Source organism: Lontra canadensis, unplaced genomic scaffold (genome assembly GCF_010015895.1).
Source record: "Lontra canadensis isolate GAN:19392208 unplaced genomic scaffold, GSC_riverotter_1.0 scaffold88, whole genome shotgun sequence".
NCBI lineage: Eukaryota > Metazoa > Chordata > Mammalia > Carnivora > Mustelidae > Lontra > Lontra canadensis.
Window position 1 is genome coordinate 2,514,519 of NW_022631082.1, and position 13,614 is coordinate 2,528,132.

Sequence of the window (13,614 nt, forward strand, 5' to 3'; positions counted from 1 at the left end):
GCACACATCAGTTCCCAAGGCCCCAACGGTGGAACGGGATGTAAGAAGGTGGACCGGAAAATAGTTGTTGACTGGCCTCATTAAATAAAATCAAAGCGGTAACACTCCATGCTGGTATGACCACAGTCAAAATAGAATTGCTAATTCCTCGTTGGTAGCTGTGTGTATCACAGACGATTTCTCTGGTGGCGGGACTCTGAAATCATCATACCCTTTGACCCAGCAATCCCGCTTCTGGGAAAACGATCCTCAGGACATAATTTAAAGGAAGTAAAAATACAAAATAGTTAGCAAGGTTTGAGTCCATCTTCGAGGGGGTGGAAAATCATATCTCTGTGTGTGTATCAGTTAGCTGTTGCTGTGTAACAAATTACCCCAAATGTAACAGCTTAAAACACAAACAAGATGGTAAAAGGAGAAAGTTTGGTCATTTGAAGACAGGCAGAAATCAGACCGATTGGGTCTACAGGCTGAGGATTGCCGAGTGTCCGTGACTACCAGAAGCCGGAAGAGGCAGGAAAGATCCTCCCAGAGAATCTTCAGAGGGACCATAGCCCCACTGACACTTTGATTTCAGACTTCTAGCCTTGGGAACTGGCAGACAATAAATTCCTGTTGTTTTTTATTCACCATAGCCAAAGGTGGAAGCAAGCCAAGTGTCCCTCCATGGGTAAATGAATAAACAAAATATGGTCCATCCACACCCTAGAATATTATTCAGCCTTAAAAAGGGAGGACATCCTGATACCTGCCATGACGTGGAGGGACCCCCAGGGACACTGGGTCCAGCGAGAGGAGCCAGACCCAGAAGGACCCATCCTGCAGGACCCCACTCCCAGGAGGGCCTAGAGGAATCCCGTCCACACAGACAGAGAGGAGACAGTGGGAGCCAGGGCTGGGACAGGGGGTGGGGAGTCCATGCTTCGTGGAGACAGAGTCTCCGTTTGGGGAGATGGAAAGTTCTGGAGACGGAGGGTGGGGGTGGTTCCAAGACAATGTGATTGTGCTTCGTGCCACTTAGAGATGGTTAAGATGGTGTATTTTATGTGCTGTCTGGTTTACCACAATAAAAAAACATATCAATCTAAAAACTGTGTCATTTTAAGCCCCCAGTTTGTGGTAATTTGTTATAGCGGCCCTGGGAAACAAAACGGGCGCATGAAGGTGGGCTTTTCCCTGCCCCCCATTCACAGCTATGGAAACTGAGGAAGTAATTTCCTGTTCTCCTGCAGCTGTGTGCGACAGAGGCTGGCCCATGTCCCTTCCCTGGGGGGTAGTTTGAGGTGGTCCCATGTTGACCCACCCCCTTTCAGGAAAAACCACAAGGAAAGAGCTTAGAAAGTGTATTCCTTTTGTTCTTTTCCTTTGAAATAACACACACAGGCAAGGAGGTGGGACATGGTGTAGGTGGGGGTGGGGTGGGTGGAAGCCATAAGGGGGGGTCCTCCAGCCTCCCCAAACAACCCCGTTGCTCTTTTGTAGTCCTTTCCTGGGGTTCCCCAAGGACTTGGGAGGAGGGAAAGGAGGGGTCCCCCAATTATGCTACGCTCAAAACCCAACTATAAAGTGCAGAATGTACAGGGTCCTGGGGGGGGGCGGTGCGGGGGGCTTGAGTTATCTGAGGGGGAGGAATGTCTGCTCCTCTCTGGTAGAAAAATAGACCTGGAGTGAGTTTGGGGGATTTGGCTTGTTTTGCATAACTGGATGCTTGGCTCCCTGGAAGGCTAGTCTATGTAGACTTGCTCCCGGCTCCCAACCCTGAAGCCTGGGTAGAGGCTGGCAGTGCTGCGATGTGTTTGGGGGAGTCCCCATAATGTGTCCCTGGCCTCAGATTGTCCCCTTGACAGCCCCCAAGAGAGAGCAATGGGAGGTTATCATCAGCCTAAAGGTGGGAAGGGAATGGAAGACACCGCAGTGCATTGTCAGGGGTGGGGGGCAGTTTTGCAACAGGGACCGGAGGTACAGCCATGCTGGGTGGGTGGCAGGCATGTCCAGCCTCTGCCTAGGGCATGGGAGGGGGCATCTCCTTCCCTGGCTGCTGGCTTCTAGTCATGTCAGGACTTTGGACAAGTCCCATGGGTCTTCTGGAAGCAGGAGGCCAGGACCTAGGCTCCAACAGGCCCCTTAGACCCTGGGTTTTGTGGCATGGGACCCGGGGCTCTGGGGTGTGTCTGGGACAGGGGCACGGGGGATCCAGGAAGCAGTCATTGGCTTATTGGGATCTATCCAGACTTGGAGTCTGAGCATTCAGGATCCAGTGCCTGGGAGGATTCCGGTCAGAATCCAGGGGTTAAGGGGCTGGGATCCAGTGCTTGGAAGGGTGTGGGGGGGTCTACCTCCTATGGGTGAGGTTTCAGCATCCAGTGCCTGTGGTGAAGGGGTTTGGGGGTCCAACAGCCGCAGTCACCAGGACCCACTCGCTCAGCCGTTGGGCTCGCATTGTGGATTTAGGAGCCAGGATCCAGCCGGTCAGGGCTTGGGAATCCGAGATCCGGTGGTTGGGGGTTGAGGGTGTAATGGTTGAAATGTAGGGAATCCAGTAGTCAAGCAGAGGGATCCGGGACTCAGTGTCAAGGTAAAGGAATTCAGGAATCCAGTAGTTGGGGTGAGGGGATCTGGGATCCAGTGGCGGGGGCCCCAGGATCTAGGCATTGCATTGTCAGGATCCGGAGGCTGAGGCTTCTTGATATCCAGAATCCAGTGGCCGAGCTTGGAGATCCAGGGCTGGAAGCATGGGGATCTGGGATCCGCCAGTGGGTCTGGGGATCTAGGACCCAGTGCTGGATCTGGGGCCTGCAGGGGCTCGGGGCTGGCTCTTTGGGTATGGTGATGTGCGCTTCTGTAGTTGGGCTGTCAGGGTCCATTAGTCAGGTTGTGGGGGATCCCATGGTTAAGTCATGGAGGTCCGGAACCCCTTGTGTGTGTGGGCTCAGTAGCTGCAATATAGGGGTGCAGGACCCAGTGGATAAAGTGGGGGATCCTGTGATTTAGTGTGGGGAGCCCTGGGATCCACTGGCTGGGCCATCAGTCTCCAGTGCCTGGGGTGTGGGGGATGTCATGATTGAGGTGAGGTATCTGGGGTGGGTCAGGCTCTGGGTCCCTCACCTGGACGTGACCCCCAGGGCCTGCTTCATGTTCTCGTAGACCACATAGGAGATGCTCACAGCCGGGATAACCTTCATGAAGTTGGGGGCAATGCCCCGGTAGAGGCCCCACACGCCCTCCTGGGACAGGATGTGACGGAGCAGACCCAGCATGGAGAGCTGGGGGGCACCCTCGGTGGAGGCTGGGGGGGTGGGGAGGCCAGGTGAGGCCAAGCGGCCCCTCTCACTTCCCCCTCCTACTCCCCAGGGCTGGGCCTGTGGCCGTTACAGCACGAGAGAGGAGGATTAGCTCAACAGCAGGACCTACTCAGAGTCAGGAGTTCTCCTGGCTCTGGAAATGGCTGCTCACCTTTCACCCCGCTTCTGAGGGCCCAAGTTTGGGGACAATTAGAAACAGAGAAGGTGCATGTATGTGTGGTGGGAGAGGGGACAGACATTTCCTCTGCCTGGAGCTCATTTCCCAGCCTCTTCTCCCAGCTCCCCCCTCTCTACCTTCCAACCTTCATGCCAAAGCAAGCTCTTTGGGGGGGCCTCCTTGGTACCCCAGTCTAAGTCTGGCTCTTCCTCTTCTCCTTCATTCAATCCTAAATCCATACTGAATCATGGAATGATTATTCAGCACCTTGCTTCCTCTCCAGCCTGTGAGCTCTTGGAGAGCGAGAACCCAGGTTTATGCACTAGTACAGCCCCGGAGAAACTCACGGAACACAAATGCTAAAATTCCCAAGGAAACTCCAGAAACAGATTCAGGAGTGTGTGTGTGTGTTGGGGGGGGGAGAACCCTAAAAGAAACCTACAGAGGAAAACAATAAACCCATAGCCAGCCTGGTCCCGCCCCTTCTTACCCTGATCCTCCCTCCCCTTCCATCAGTGTAACCCAGCCTTGCAAACGTAGCTCCAGTTCGCAGCCCTCCCAGCTAAGCTTGCTAAGGGCTCTCTCCCAGTACTCGCTCATCTGTTCTCCTCGCTCAGAGCAGGCAAAGGGCGCCTGTTCCAGGGTCACAGATGGGTACACTGAGGCCCAGAGAGAGGTAGGGACTTTAGTGAACGCCATCCAAATCCAGGAGGAGCCCAGCCAGGGACCCTCCCTAGCCAGGAGGAGGAGCTGGGGATGGGGAGGTGGGGCCCGAGAGGTGATGCTCTTCCCTGCCCCAGCCTCCCGCCCAGGCCTCACCTTGGGCCTGCATGCGGGTCCGGACCAGGGCCAGGGGGTAGCTGGCTATCTGGCCACAGGTGCTGGAGATGGTGCCACAGGCCAGGAGCACGAGGATGCCTGGGTCGGCCGAGTCGTGGCTATACTGCTGGAGCCACCGGTTCTTCAGGGTCTGGTGGGGGCGAAGAAGGGAGTAGAGTGTGGGTTGGATTGGAATTGGGTAACACCATGCACAACCCTGGCTTTGGAGGCCCTGCTCGCTGGCCTCTGCCTCCTCCCCAATGGCCAGGACGTGCTGAGTGTCCCACGACATGATACCTGTGTCCTGTCACTCAGGCCCCACCTCGACCTTCTATGGTATATGTGATGATGCCCCCCACGCCCACTGTCCGTGCCCTTGTCCCTGGAAGCTGGAATATGGTACCTCACATAGCAAAAAGGACTTTGCCGATGCGATTAAGTTAAGGACCTTGAGATGGGGCACAATCCTAGAATATCCAGGTAGGTCCAATGTCATCATAAGCCTCCTTATAAGAGAGGAGAGGGGATAGTAGAAGCAGAGGTGGGGGACAGGTTGGAAGACACTGGGAAGTTGGCTCTGAAGATGGACGACAGGCCCACCGGCCAAGGAAAATGGGCAGCTGCTAGAGAAGGGGACAGACGAGGCAACAGTGTCTGCCCTGCAGCCTCCAGAAGAAAGGCAACCCTGTCAACATCTTCATCGTAGCCCGGTGAGCCCCATCTCGGACCTCTGGCTTTCAACACTATGTGATAGTGAACGTGTGCTCTTTTAAACCCCTAAAGTTGTGGCCATTCATTATAGCAGCCGTAGGAAGCTAACAGGCTCTCCAGCGTGGACACGCCGTCTGCATCCCATTCCACTCACATTGGCGGACCCCCAACTGCCAGCAGCCACAGTTCTGCCCGAGGAATCCTGCCGGACCCAGGTGACACTGCTCTGAGCACCCAGGAATGGGCAGGAAGTGCTGGGAAACGATCACCCCCCTGTCCTCAGCAGCAAGGATCAGACAGCTGTCTTGGTGTATCAATGCCCCCGCTCCCTATAGCCTCCCTGGTGGGGCGTGTTCTCCGCTGCCTCCAGAGCGCGTGAGCGCCCCCCACTGGGAGCAGGATTGATCTCCACCTGCCCACATGCTAACTTGCTTGATAACATGCCCTTAAGGGATCCAAGAGGGCATCCCCGCAAAAGATACGAAGGAGTCCTAACACCAAGCCCAGAGTGGTGTGTGTGGCTTTTCTGGCAGCCAGCCCCTTATGAAGACGCTCGGGGAGGATCTTCTTTCTTGCTCTGGGGCTGGGATGGCTCTGAGGTTTCATGTCCTATGTCACTTCTAACCCCTTGGTAATTGCTGCCCTGAAGTGTGTGGAGAGGGACTCAGGGCTGGGATAGATCAGTGAAGTCCAGGCTGGGCAAGGAGTGGGTGCCTGGGAAGCAAGCGTTTGCCATTACTGCCTTTGTGATTTTAATAGCCTTCTTTGGAGCAGGATTTGCCAAAGAGGTGTTGAGCGAGTGTTTAAGAGTTGTTGAAAAGAAGTTCTAATGAATGCATAGGTATGGTCATCACTGGGCCAAAAAAAAAAAAAAAAAAAAAAAGGCACGACAAACCCCCCAAAAACAAACAAACAAAAAAACCAGTGAAATCACTTTTCTGCAGACTTCTCAGAGCCTTTAAGGGACTAACATAGGTTTTGAAACTCCAAGAGGGCACAGGGTGTCTCAAACCACTTAGACCTCCCAGCTCCCTTTTTGGGTGAAGAATGGATCAAGCAAAGTTACGTCTAATTTCTGCGCTCAGCCCCCCAGTGGCTGTGTCTTGCGCCCAGGAAAAACCAGCCACATCACCAACTTCCTGCTGACTCCGGTTCCTGCGCTCCCGGCCCCCTCTGCCTGGTTCACACGCCCTCACTCACTGCCTCTCAGAGGCCTGCCTCGACGCCCTCCTGCCCACTGTTACTTTCAATTACACATCCTATTTTATCCCCTTCTGAGAACTTAGCAGGATCTGAAACTACTTGTTGGCCCGAGAACTGAATTCCTTGCTCATTGGAGTGGGTGCCCCAGGAAAGCGAGGACTGCGTTTTTATGTAACACTTCCCAGTACCTTGGGACGCTCGGTAAATCGTTGCTGAGTGAGCGAGTGAATGAACAAGTGGTGGCCTTGTCTCGTGGGGCTGCCCGGGTGCTGGCAGATGGGCAAGTCAGGGATGGATGTCAGGTGTGCAGTGTTGGAGGCGAGGCCCAGCGTGAAATAAAAATGTGCAGGGTCCCTCGTCCAAAAACGATTAGGGATTTCAAGATCGCAACAGCAGGGCATCAAACCAAGAGCCGGGCCCTCTGAGGACGGGGCCCTTGGCGACTGCACTGGCCCCTGGCCTGCGAAGCTAGCTCTCTCCTGGACACAGAGACTTTGGGGGATGCCTGGGGACATGTGGGGTTGTGCTACTTGGAAGAACCTGGTGATCCCACCAGGAGAAGAGAAAAGTCAAGACCCATGGAAGAGACATCATGCCCTCCCCACCCCCCACCCCGGTCCCAGCCCCCACTCCTGCCTCTCTTGATCACAGATGGTGGCCACGGAGTGTGGTTTCTATGAAATGGGCAGTCCCTGAAGAAGACATCGGCCGGGTCCAGTACGTGCTCTGGGGAGACAGGCATTTCTGAAGCTCACGTTCGCTTTCTCCCACGATTGTGTGAGCTATGGTAGGCCCTGACCTTGTCCGGGCCGGAGGCCCAGCAAGGCTGAACTGCCCACGGAAGTGGGAAGAATTCACGCAACCATAAATGTGAAAAGTCGGAGAGTCAGACAGCCAAAGGGGTTCCCCAGAATCCCAAGGCCCGTGGCGCTTCTCCATCCCATTCACTGAGTCAGCCTAGGGGAAAGGGGCGTCCTGTGGGCAAATCCCAGAGGGGAGAGAAAAGGAGGGAGGCGTGGGCCACCCACAGACCTCATAGACGGCCAGGTCGATGCCAGCGTAGGGGATGATGCCGAGCACGTTGGGCAGGTAGCCGCGGTACAGGGCGCGGGGCCCCTCCCGCTCCAGGATCTGCCTCGCACAGTCCAGCAGCCCCTTGTACTGGCCCGTCCGGCGCAAAGTCAGCCGCGTCTTCAGCACCTGGGGAGGACCCCGGTTATCCCTGGGCAAAGTGCTTCCAGAAACACCACACCCAGGAGTGAAGACACCTCAGAACAGCTGCTCCCAGGAGGCTCTACCCTGACAGCAACTGAATTTAACACACCACTTTCTCTAGAATCTTCTGCCATCCCCAAATCTCTATACCTAGAAATGGTTACATCTCTCAGAGTTGCATATGGTGGCCACCACTGTCTCTCAATATCTTGTTCCCTTCCCCCCCCCCTTAATGATAGAAACTGTAATTTTCAGCAAGGACACAGCCCCTCAAAATAAAGACTACGTTTCTCATTTTCCCTAGATATATGACCAGGTGACTAAGTCTTGGCCAATGAAACAGCAGGAGAACAGGTATGTGTGACTCTCAGAAAGTATCTTTAAAGGCAGGGAGGTGTTCCTTCCTTCATCTATTCTTCCTTATTGACTGGAATAGGGATGTGATGACTGGAGCACACACAGCCATTTTGGTCCATGAGGTGGGTGCTGTATTCTGAAATGCTAGAACAAGATAGAGGGCAGGAACCTTGGTCTCTAACACTTGGAAGCCACCATACCGGTCCTGAACTGCTTATCTCAGACTTCATCTATGTGATTTGAGTTTTCCATCGGAATCCCGACACACTGCACAACCTGAAACCTGAAATGATTCCCCTGGGAACAAATAGCCTGGAAATCCATATCCTTAGAAGAGGCATGTCTGTAAACAGCTGGCCCCCACAGTTGCTGCCTAAATCGTTAGGATCAGTACCGCCATCCCCAGAAGTCACATTTCAAATTGCAATGCCCACAGAGACTACACATGAGACAGCATTTCTCTAAGGAGCCACAGTCTAAGTCAGGGAGAGGCAAAGTTACAATCCCAATGCCCATCACAGCATGGAGTGACATGGTTATTGCAAGCCCCCAACCCTGCAATGTGGCCCCAGCCAGAGTCCTCCTCTTCTCACCTCCAAGGGGTAAATGATGGTTTGGGCCGTGGCGCCAGCCAGGGAGCCAGCCACAAAGCGCTCCTGCACGTGCAGTGTCTCCTGCTGCCCCCGAATGGCCCGCTTGATCTGAAAGTGGGTGACACAGAGGTGGGCAGGACCTCAGGTCCCCCTGCTGGGGACACCTCCCAGGGGAGCAGATGCCCACTCCTGGGGTCCTGCAGACAACCCCCATGCACCCCCAAGCCAATCCTACCAGCCCTCATGGTCAGCTCACATCTCCCACACCTGCCCCCACCTGCTCATAGGCCATAAACTTGATCGCTGACTCAGGTGCAATCTTGAGCACATTAATCCCATTGCCACGCCACAGGGAACGCATGCCCCCCTCTTGGATCATGCTTTTGAGGCCTCCCAGGATGTTTAACTTGTTGGTCTTGGAGGCGTGGACCTGCATGGGGAAGATAAGGTAGCTTTGGGGGTCCCCTTCTGGGACCGAGGCCTGGGAGAGGGAGTGGATCTTTCCAGGGCCCCTCACCTGCATGAAGACCTTGAGGCGATCCAGAGGGGCCGTGCCTGTCCGCGACACAGCCCCTGCCACCGCACCCGCCACCAGCTGCTTCCACCACATGCCAGTCAGCTTCTCCTGCTCTGAAAACTCATCAGGGACAGTCAGGCACTCACCAATGTCCAAGACCTGAGGATGCAGGGACTAGGGTGTCACATCATCATAGGGGCAGGGAGATGGGCTTCAGCCCTAAACGAGAGTGTCTCCCCCATGAATCCCAGGACACCCAGAGCATCCACCCATCAGTCTCACTTGGAGAGCCCAGGAGATCCCTCTTGGGACCCCACCAGGTCCCAGCAAAACATCCAACCTGACTCCCACGTAGGATCCCAGTATCCCTCCTGGGCACCTCTGCCAAATCCCAAAGAAGCCTACTCAACCATCTACCATATAAAGATCCCTTCCAGAGCCGATCAGTACTCTGAAGGATTGTACCCAAGGATCTCCTGCAGAAGGATTCCAGAAGATCCCTCCAGGGTCACACAAGATCCTACCAGGGACCTGCCACATAAGGAGGCCAGTGGATCCCTCCCAGGACCCCCGCAGATCCCACAGGGAAGCTGCCCCCAGGGATCATCCCTCCCCTAGGATCTACCTATAGACCTCCCAATCAAGTCCCTCACAGATCCCCAGGGTGGGAATGTCTGGATGTCCCAGGAGGATCTCGGCAGATCCCATAGATGGATTCCCTTCCGGATGCCATCAGATCCCACTGGAAGCATTATTCAGAAATTCCCACCCAGAAGCGGGGGATTTAGAGCACCTTCTCCCCTAACTTCCAGTGGATCTCCTTGGATCTTCCAAAGAAGGTGGATTTCTAATGAGTCCCTTCAGCAGCAGACCATTTACCAAGACAAAAAGAAGCCTGCAGAAGGGGAGCTATGGGTGGAGGCTGGAGGCTGGGTGCCCCATCTGGTGAGCTCCTCCTTCCCTGTGCTCCTACCTCCCAAGTCTGCCCCTGGCACCCCGAAGTCGGGTCTGAAGGGCTCCAGCCAGATCATAGACCTCCCCCAGTGGGTCCTCAGTGCCCTGAGCCCCACTCAGAGGAAGAGAGGACTAGAGTCTCCTCCCTTGGCTGTTCCCAGTGGCTCTTCCTTCTCAAGACTCCTGACCCAGCCCCCTCCATGCCCGGAAAAACCAGAGCAGGGCCCAGCCACCACGCTAGGAAAGCAGCCCCCACCTCACCGTAGAATGCTTCCAGAAATAGACCACATCCTCCACATTCTCCAGCGAATGCAACAGGAAGTGGTCGCGCCATTCCTGCCAGTCGATGGTCATCGTGCCGTCACGGTCCATGCTGGGGGTGTAGGGCAAGGTGGGGACAGAATCAGTTCTGGGGCTGGGCAGCGGGTGCTGGAATGAGGTTCAGTTGGTCTGGGGGAGACTGATGTCCTGTGTGCTGAGAGCGCACCATTTTACATAGGGGAAAACTGAGGCTCGCTCCGAGAAGTGAATCATCCGGCCCAGGATTTGCCTGACTCCCAAGCCCACCTCTTAGCTCCACCTGCCCTGGGATTGGGTCTGGGGCCTAGAGACTCAAGGTGGCCAAGGGGTCCCGGGGACCTGAGTTACCTGGGATTAGGGACCCCCACCTATTCACCTGTGCAGAATTTTCTCGGCTTGCTCCAGCGAGATGGAAATGCCTAGGGCCTGGAAACTCTGCTGGATCTCAGATACATCAATATGACCTGGGGAGGGGGCCAGAAAAGGGTGTGTGTGGGGGGACCCCGGAGCCCAGGTGCAGTACAGCTCAGAATGGGGATGGGCTAGGAAGACCAGGGGATCCAGGAACCCAGGATGAGATTTGCAGCTGGGTTGGTGGTGGGTGTGGGGGTATGTCACTGACCCAGTGGTATCAGAGAGGTGGGACTGGGCAATGTTGCGGGGGTGGGTTCCTCTGTTCCGTGAATGAATGAAAAAATGAATCCAGGGATAATTATGGGGATCTTGATGCCATAGGGAATTGAGAGGCAATATTAGGGACCCAGAAGAGGCTATGGGGGAGTGTCTATGCCTCATAGGGAATCCAGAAACAATATGGGGCATCTCTGTCCCTTAGAAACTTCAGGGTAATAATAGGGGTCGCATCCCAGAAGGGAGAAGTAGGTGGGATGGGCCCACGGGCCCAGCCACCTAGCTGGGGGGTGAGGAGAGCTCCCAAAATAGCCTGTGAGTCATCAGGGAGAAGTGGCCCTCCCCACTCCTCCTAGCGCTGCCAGTTCTAACCCCATTGGTGTCTCCAGGGCCCCCGCAGCCTCTCCCTGGGCCTTACCATCCTGATTCCGGTCCAGACTGTGGAAGAGAAGCAGCAGACGCTGTTCCCGATCCTGTAGGTAGCGGGAAAACTCCTCCAGGTCCAGCCCACCACCTGGGTCAGTGTCACCCTCGGGGGAGATGCCCTGGCAGGGGGGAAGGGACAAGGAGCTCCAGGAGGCCAATACCCATCTGCAGGGGGCATGACAAGCTTAGGGTCCAGGAACTCAGAGCTGCCAGCACCTAAAGGACAGGAGCTGGGGAAGTCACCCCTCCATCTGCCAGCTCACTTCTCAGCAAAATGCCCAAGGCCACGGTAGGTCTGCGAGATGGAAAGCAGTTGTCCAGTTTTCCTGGCAAGCAAACTGAGACTCTCCAAGGTCGAGTAACTTTTTCAAGGTTACAGAACTGGGAGGTGGTAGGTAGCCTTGGGCTCTTGTCTCTGAAAGCCTGTCCTCCTAGCTGCCTCTTAAAACAAAACAAAACAAAACAAAACAAAACAAAATCCTGTCCATACGGCAGTTTCAGGAGCTCCTGTTACGGACAGCTCTGGGCAACATGGGGGCAATGAGAGTTCCAAGCTAAGCACCCACCCTGCCTCTGGTTTCCCACCTGGAAAGTGGGAGGTTGTCCTGGAGGTCTCAGGGTGCCGCAGAGACACTCCAGTGGCATCTGGGGCTGGAGGTGTAAAGGAGACCTGCACAGGCCTAGGGGAGGGCTCCCCCTTTGCTACATCCCCTGCTGAGGGTGGCCTCGGTGGGGATTGGGCTCTGGGCTGGGGTAGCCTGGGGCATTAAGCCAAGCCGGGGAAAGGGCCGCCAGGGAAAGGTAAACACAGAGAGGCTGGGGCAGCTGGCTGGGAGGGCAGTGGGTGCCCAGAGGAGCGGAGGGAGAATGGGAAAGGGTGTGTCTCCTGAGGCAGGGAGCAGGGTATGTCTTGGATGGGCAAAGAGTTCAGAGGAGGGTGTGTCCCGGGCAGTGGGCAGGAGAGCGGACCCGCTCCTTTTGCGGGCAAGACATCCCCCACCCTCGAGGCACCGGCGAAGGGGGTGGGGACCGGGTGTTGGCAGCTGAACTGCAGGCCTGGGGCCTCCGTGGCTCTGTCTTGGGCGAGCCCGTTAGGCCCAGACACGCAGGGCAGGGGGAAGGAGAGAGAGATGCCCAGGCTGGGCACCCGCGCTGGAGCGCAGCCACAGGCAGTCGCTGGCCGCTGCAGCGCTCCATTCAGGGGCTCGGGTCACCGGCGCCGGCGGGGCCGGAGCGCCGCGTGCTAGGCTGGGGTACCGGCGGGGGTACCTGTTGGGTGTCGCGGTCCGGGTCGCCCCCGCCCAGCCGGGCCAGTCCCCGGCGCAACTCGCGCACGTCCACGCGGCCATCCTTGTTACTATCCAGCTCCTCGAAGAGGCGACCCCAGCGCTGCCGCCGCTCCGCATCGCTCGGGCCCCCCCGCATGGCGCCCTCCCGGGGGGGGGGGAGGCCCTGCGGTTGCGGCCTCGGCGGGGGCTTCGCGGCTCCCCCTCCCCCCCGGGGCCCCGCAGGGCCGGCTCCGCGGCCACTGCCACCGCAGCCTCCGCGCCGCCCGCCGGGCTCTGGCACTTGCAGGAGGCGGCGACTGCTAGCGGTTGCCGCCCGAGCCAGAACTTGCGTCTCCTCCCCCGATCCGCTCGGGGGGAGGGGGCCGGAGGCGGAGCTGCGGGTGTGGGGCGGAATGCCGGGTGATGCTCTGGTAGTGCACGGGAAGCACCAGGGTTCAATCTGGGGAGAGGGGCTAGAGAGATCAGTGGTCTCAATTCGGCTCTCAGAGTTCCGCCTTGCGTGCCTCAGTTTACCCTCTGTCCAAGGGAGCGCAGTCGAGAGATACCAGATTCGGTTTCGTAATCCGTTTCCATTTGACCTCCCTCCCCTACTATTCCTCTTTAGGCACTAAGGTTCTCTTTTTCCCCAGACATACTCAAGAACCAACCCTACGCCACCCAGCCCTCCATCCGCCCGCGCGCTCTTTTCACATTCCCCACTCGGCCACAGAAACAGAAAATCAAGAAGCGCTGCTTGCGCCCTGAAACATCCCGCCCGCGAGCCTTCCTTTTCGGTCGCACTCAGACGGGGAAACGCAAGATCAACATGCGGCGCGGCTGCAAAGTCGGTTTTCTATTGGCCAGAGCTGCCCGAGCTGCGCCCGCCCGCCCCACGTGGGCGGGGCTTCCGCGCCAGTACCCTGCTGCCTCGGGCCCCCGCAGCTTCAGGCGCGCTGGGCAGCTTTAAAGAGGCCGCTGCCGGATTCGGTCGCCGTGCCGACGGCTCTCTCCAGACCAACCTGGAGATCTCAGTGTCCCAGGCATCTCAGTGTCCCAGGCACGAGTGCGGATGAGGACTGGGAAGCCGAGCGCTGGAGGCGGGCCACCAGCCTGCGGCGCTCGCTGCACCTGCCAAAAGTCCCTCCCACTGCTTTCGGGCGCA

General features: G+C 56.8%; 1 protein-coding gene across 2 annotated transcripts; it reads right to left on the minus strand.

Annotated features, from left to right (window-relative positions):
* Positions 1-1,327: 1,327 nt before the first annotated feature.
* SLC25A23 (solute carrier family 25 member 23) lies at positions 1,328-12,772 on the minus strand. Of its 2 annotated transcripts, XM_032883756.1 has the most exons (11): positions 12,454-12,771; positions 11,177-11,303; positions 10,505-10,592; positions 10,090-10,201; positions 8,875-9,033; positions 8,635-8,787; positions 8,358-8,465; positions 7,225-7,392; positions 4,279-4,429; positions 3,106-3,286; positions 1,328-2,724 (listed from the first exon to the last, which is right to left on the minus strand). In XM_032883756.1, exons 1-11 carry the CDS (start codon positions 12,607-12,609, stop codon positions 2,586-2,588), a joined length of 1,542 nt encoding a protein of 513 aa, XP_032739647.1. In that variant the 5' UTR covers positions 12,610-12,771; the 3' UTR covers positions 1,328-2,585. The 2 variants fall into 2 exon arrangements, with proteins under 2 accessions (XP_032739647.1, XP_032739648.1); XM_032883757.1 differs by lacking the exon at positions 8,358-8,465 and having other exon boundaries at positions 12,454-12,772.
* Between the last annotated feature and the right edge of the window lie 842 nt (positions 12,773-13,614).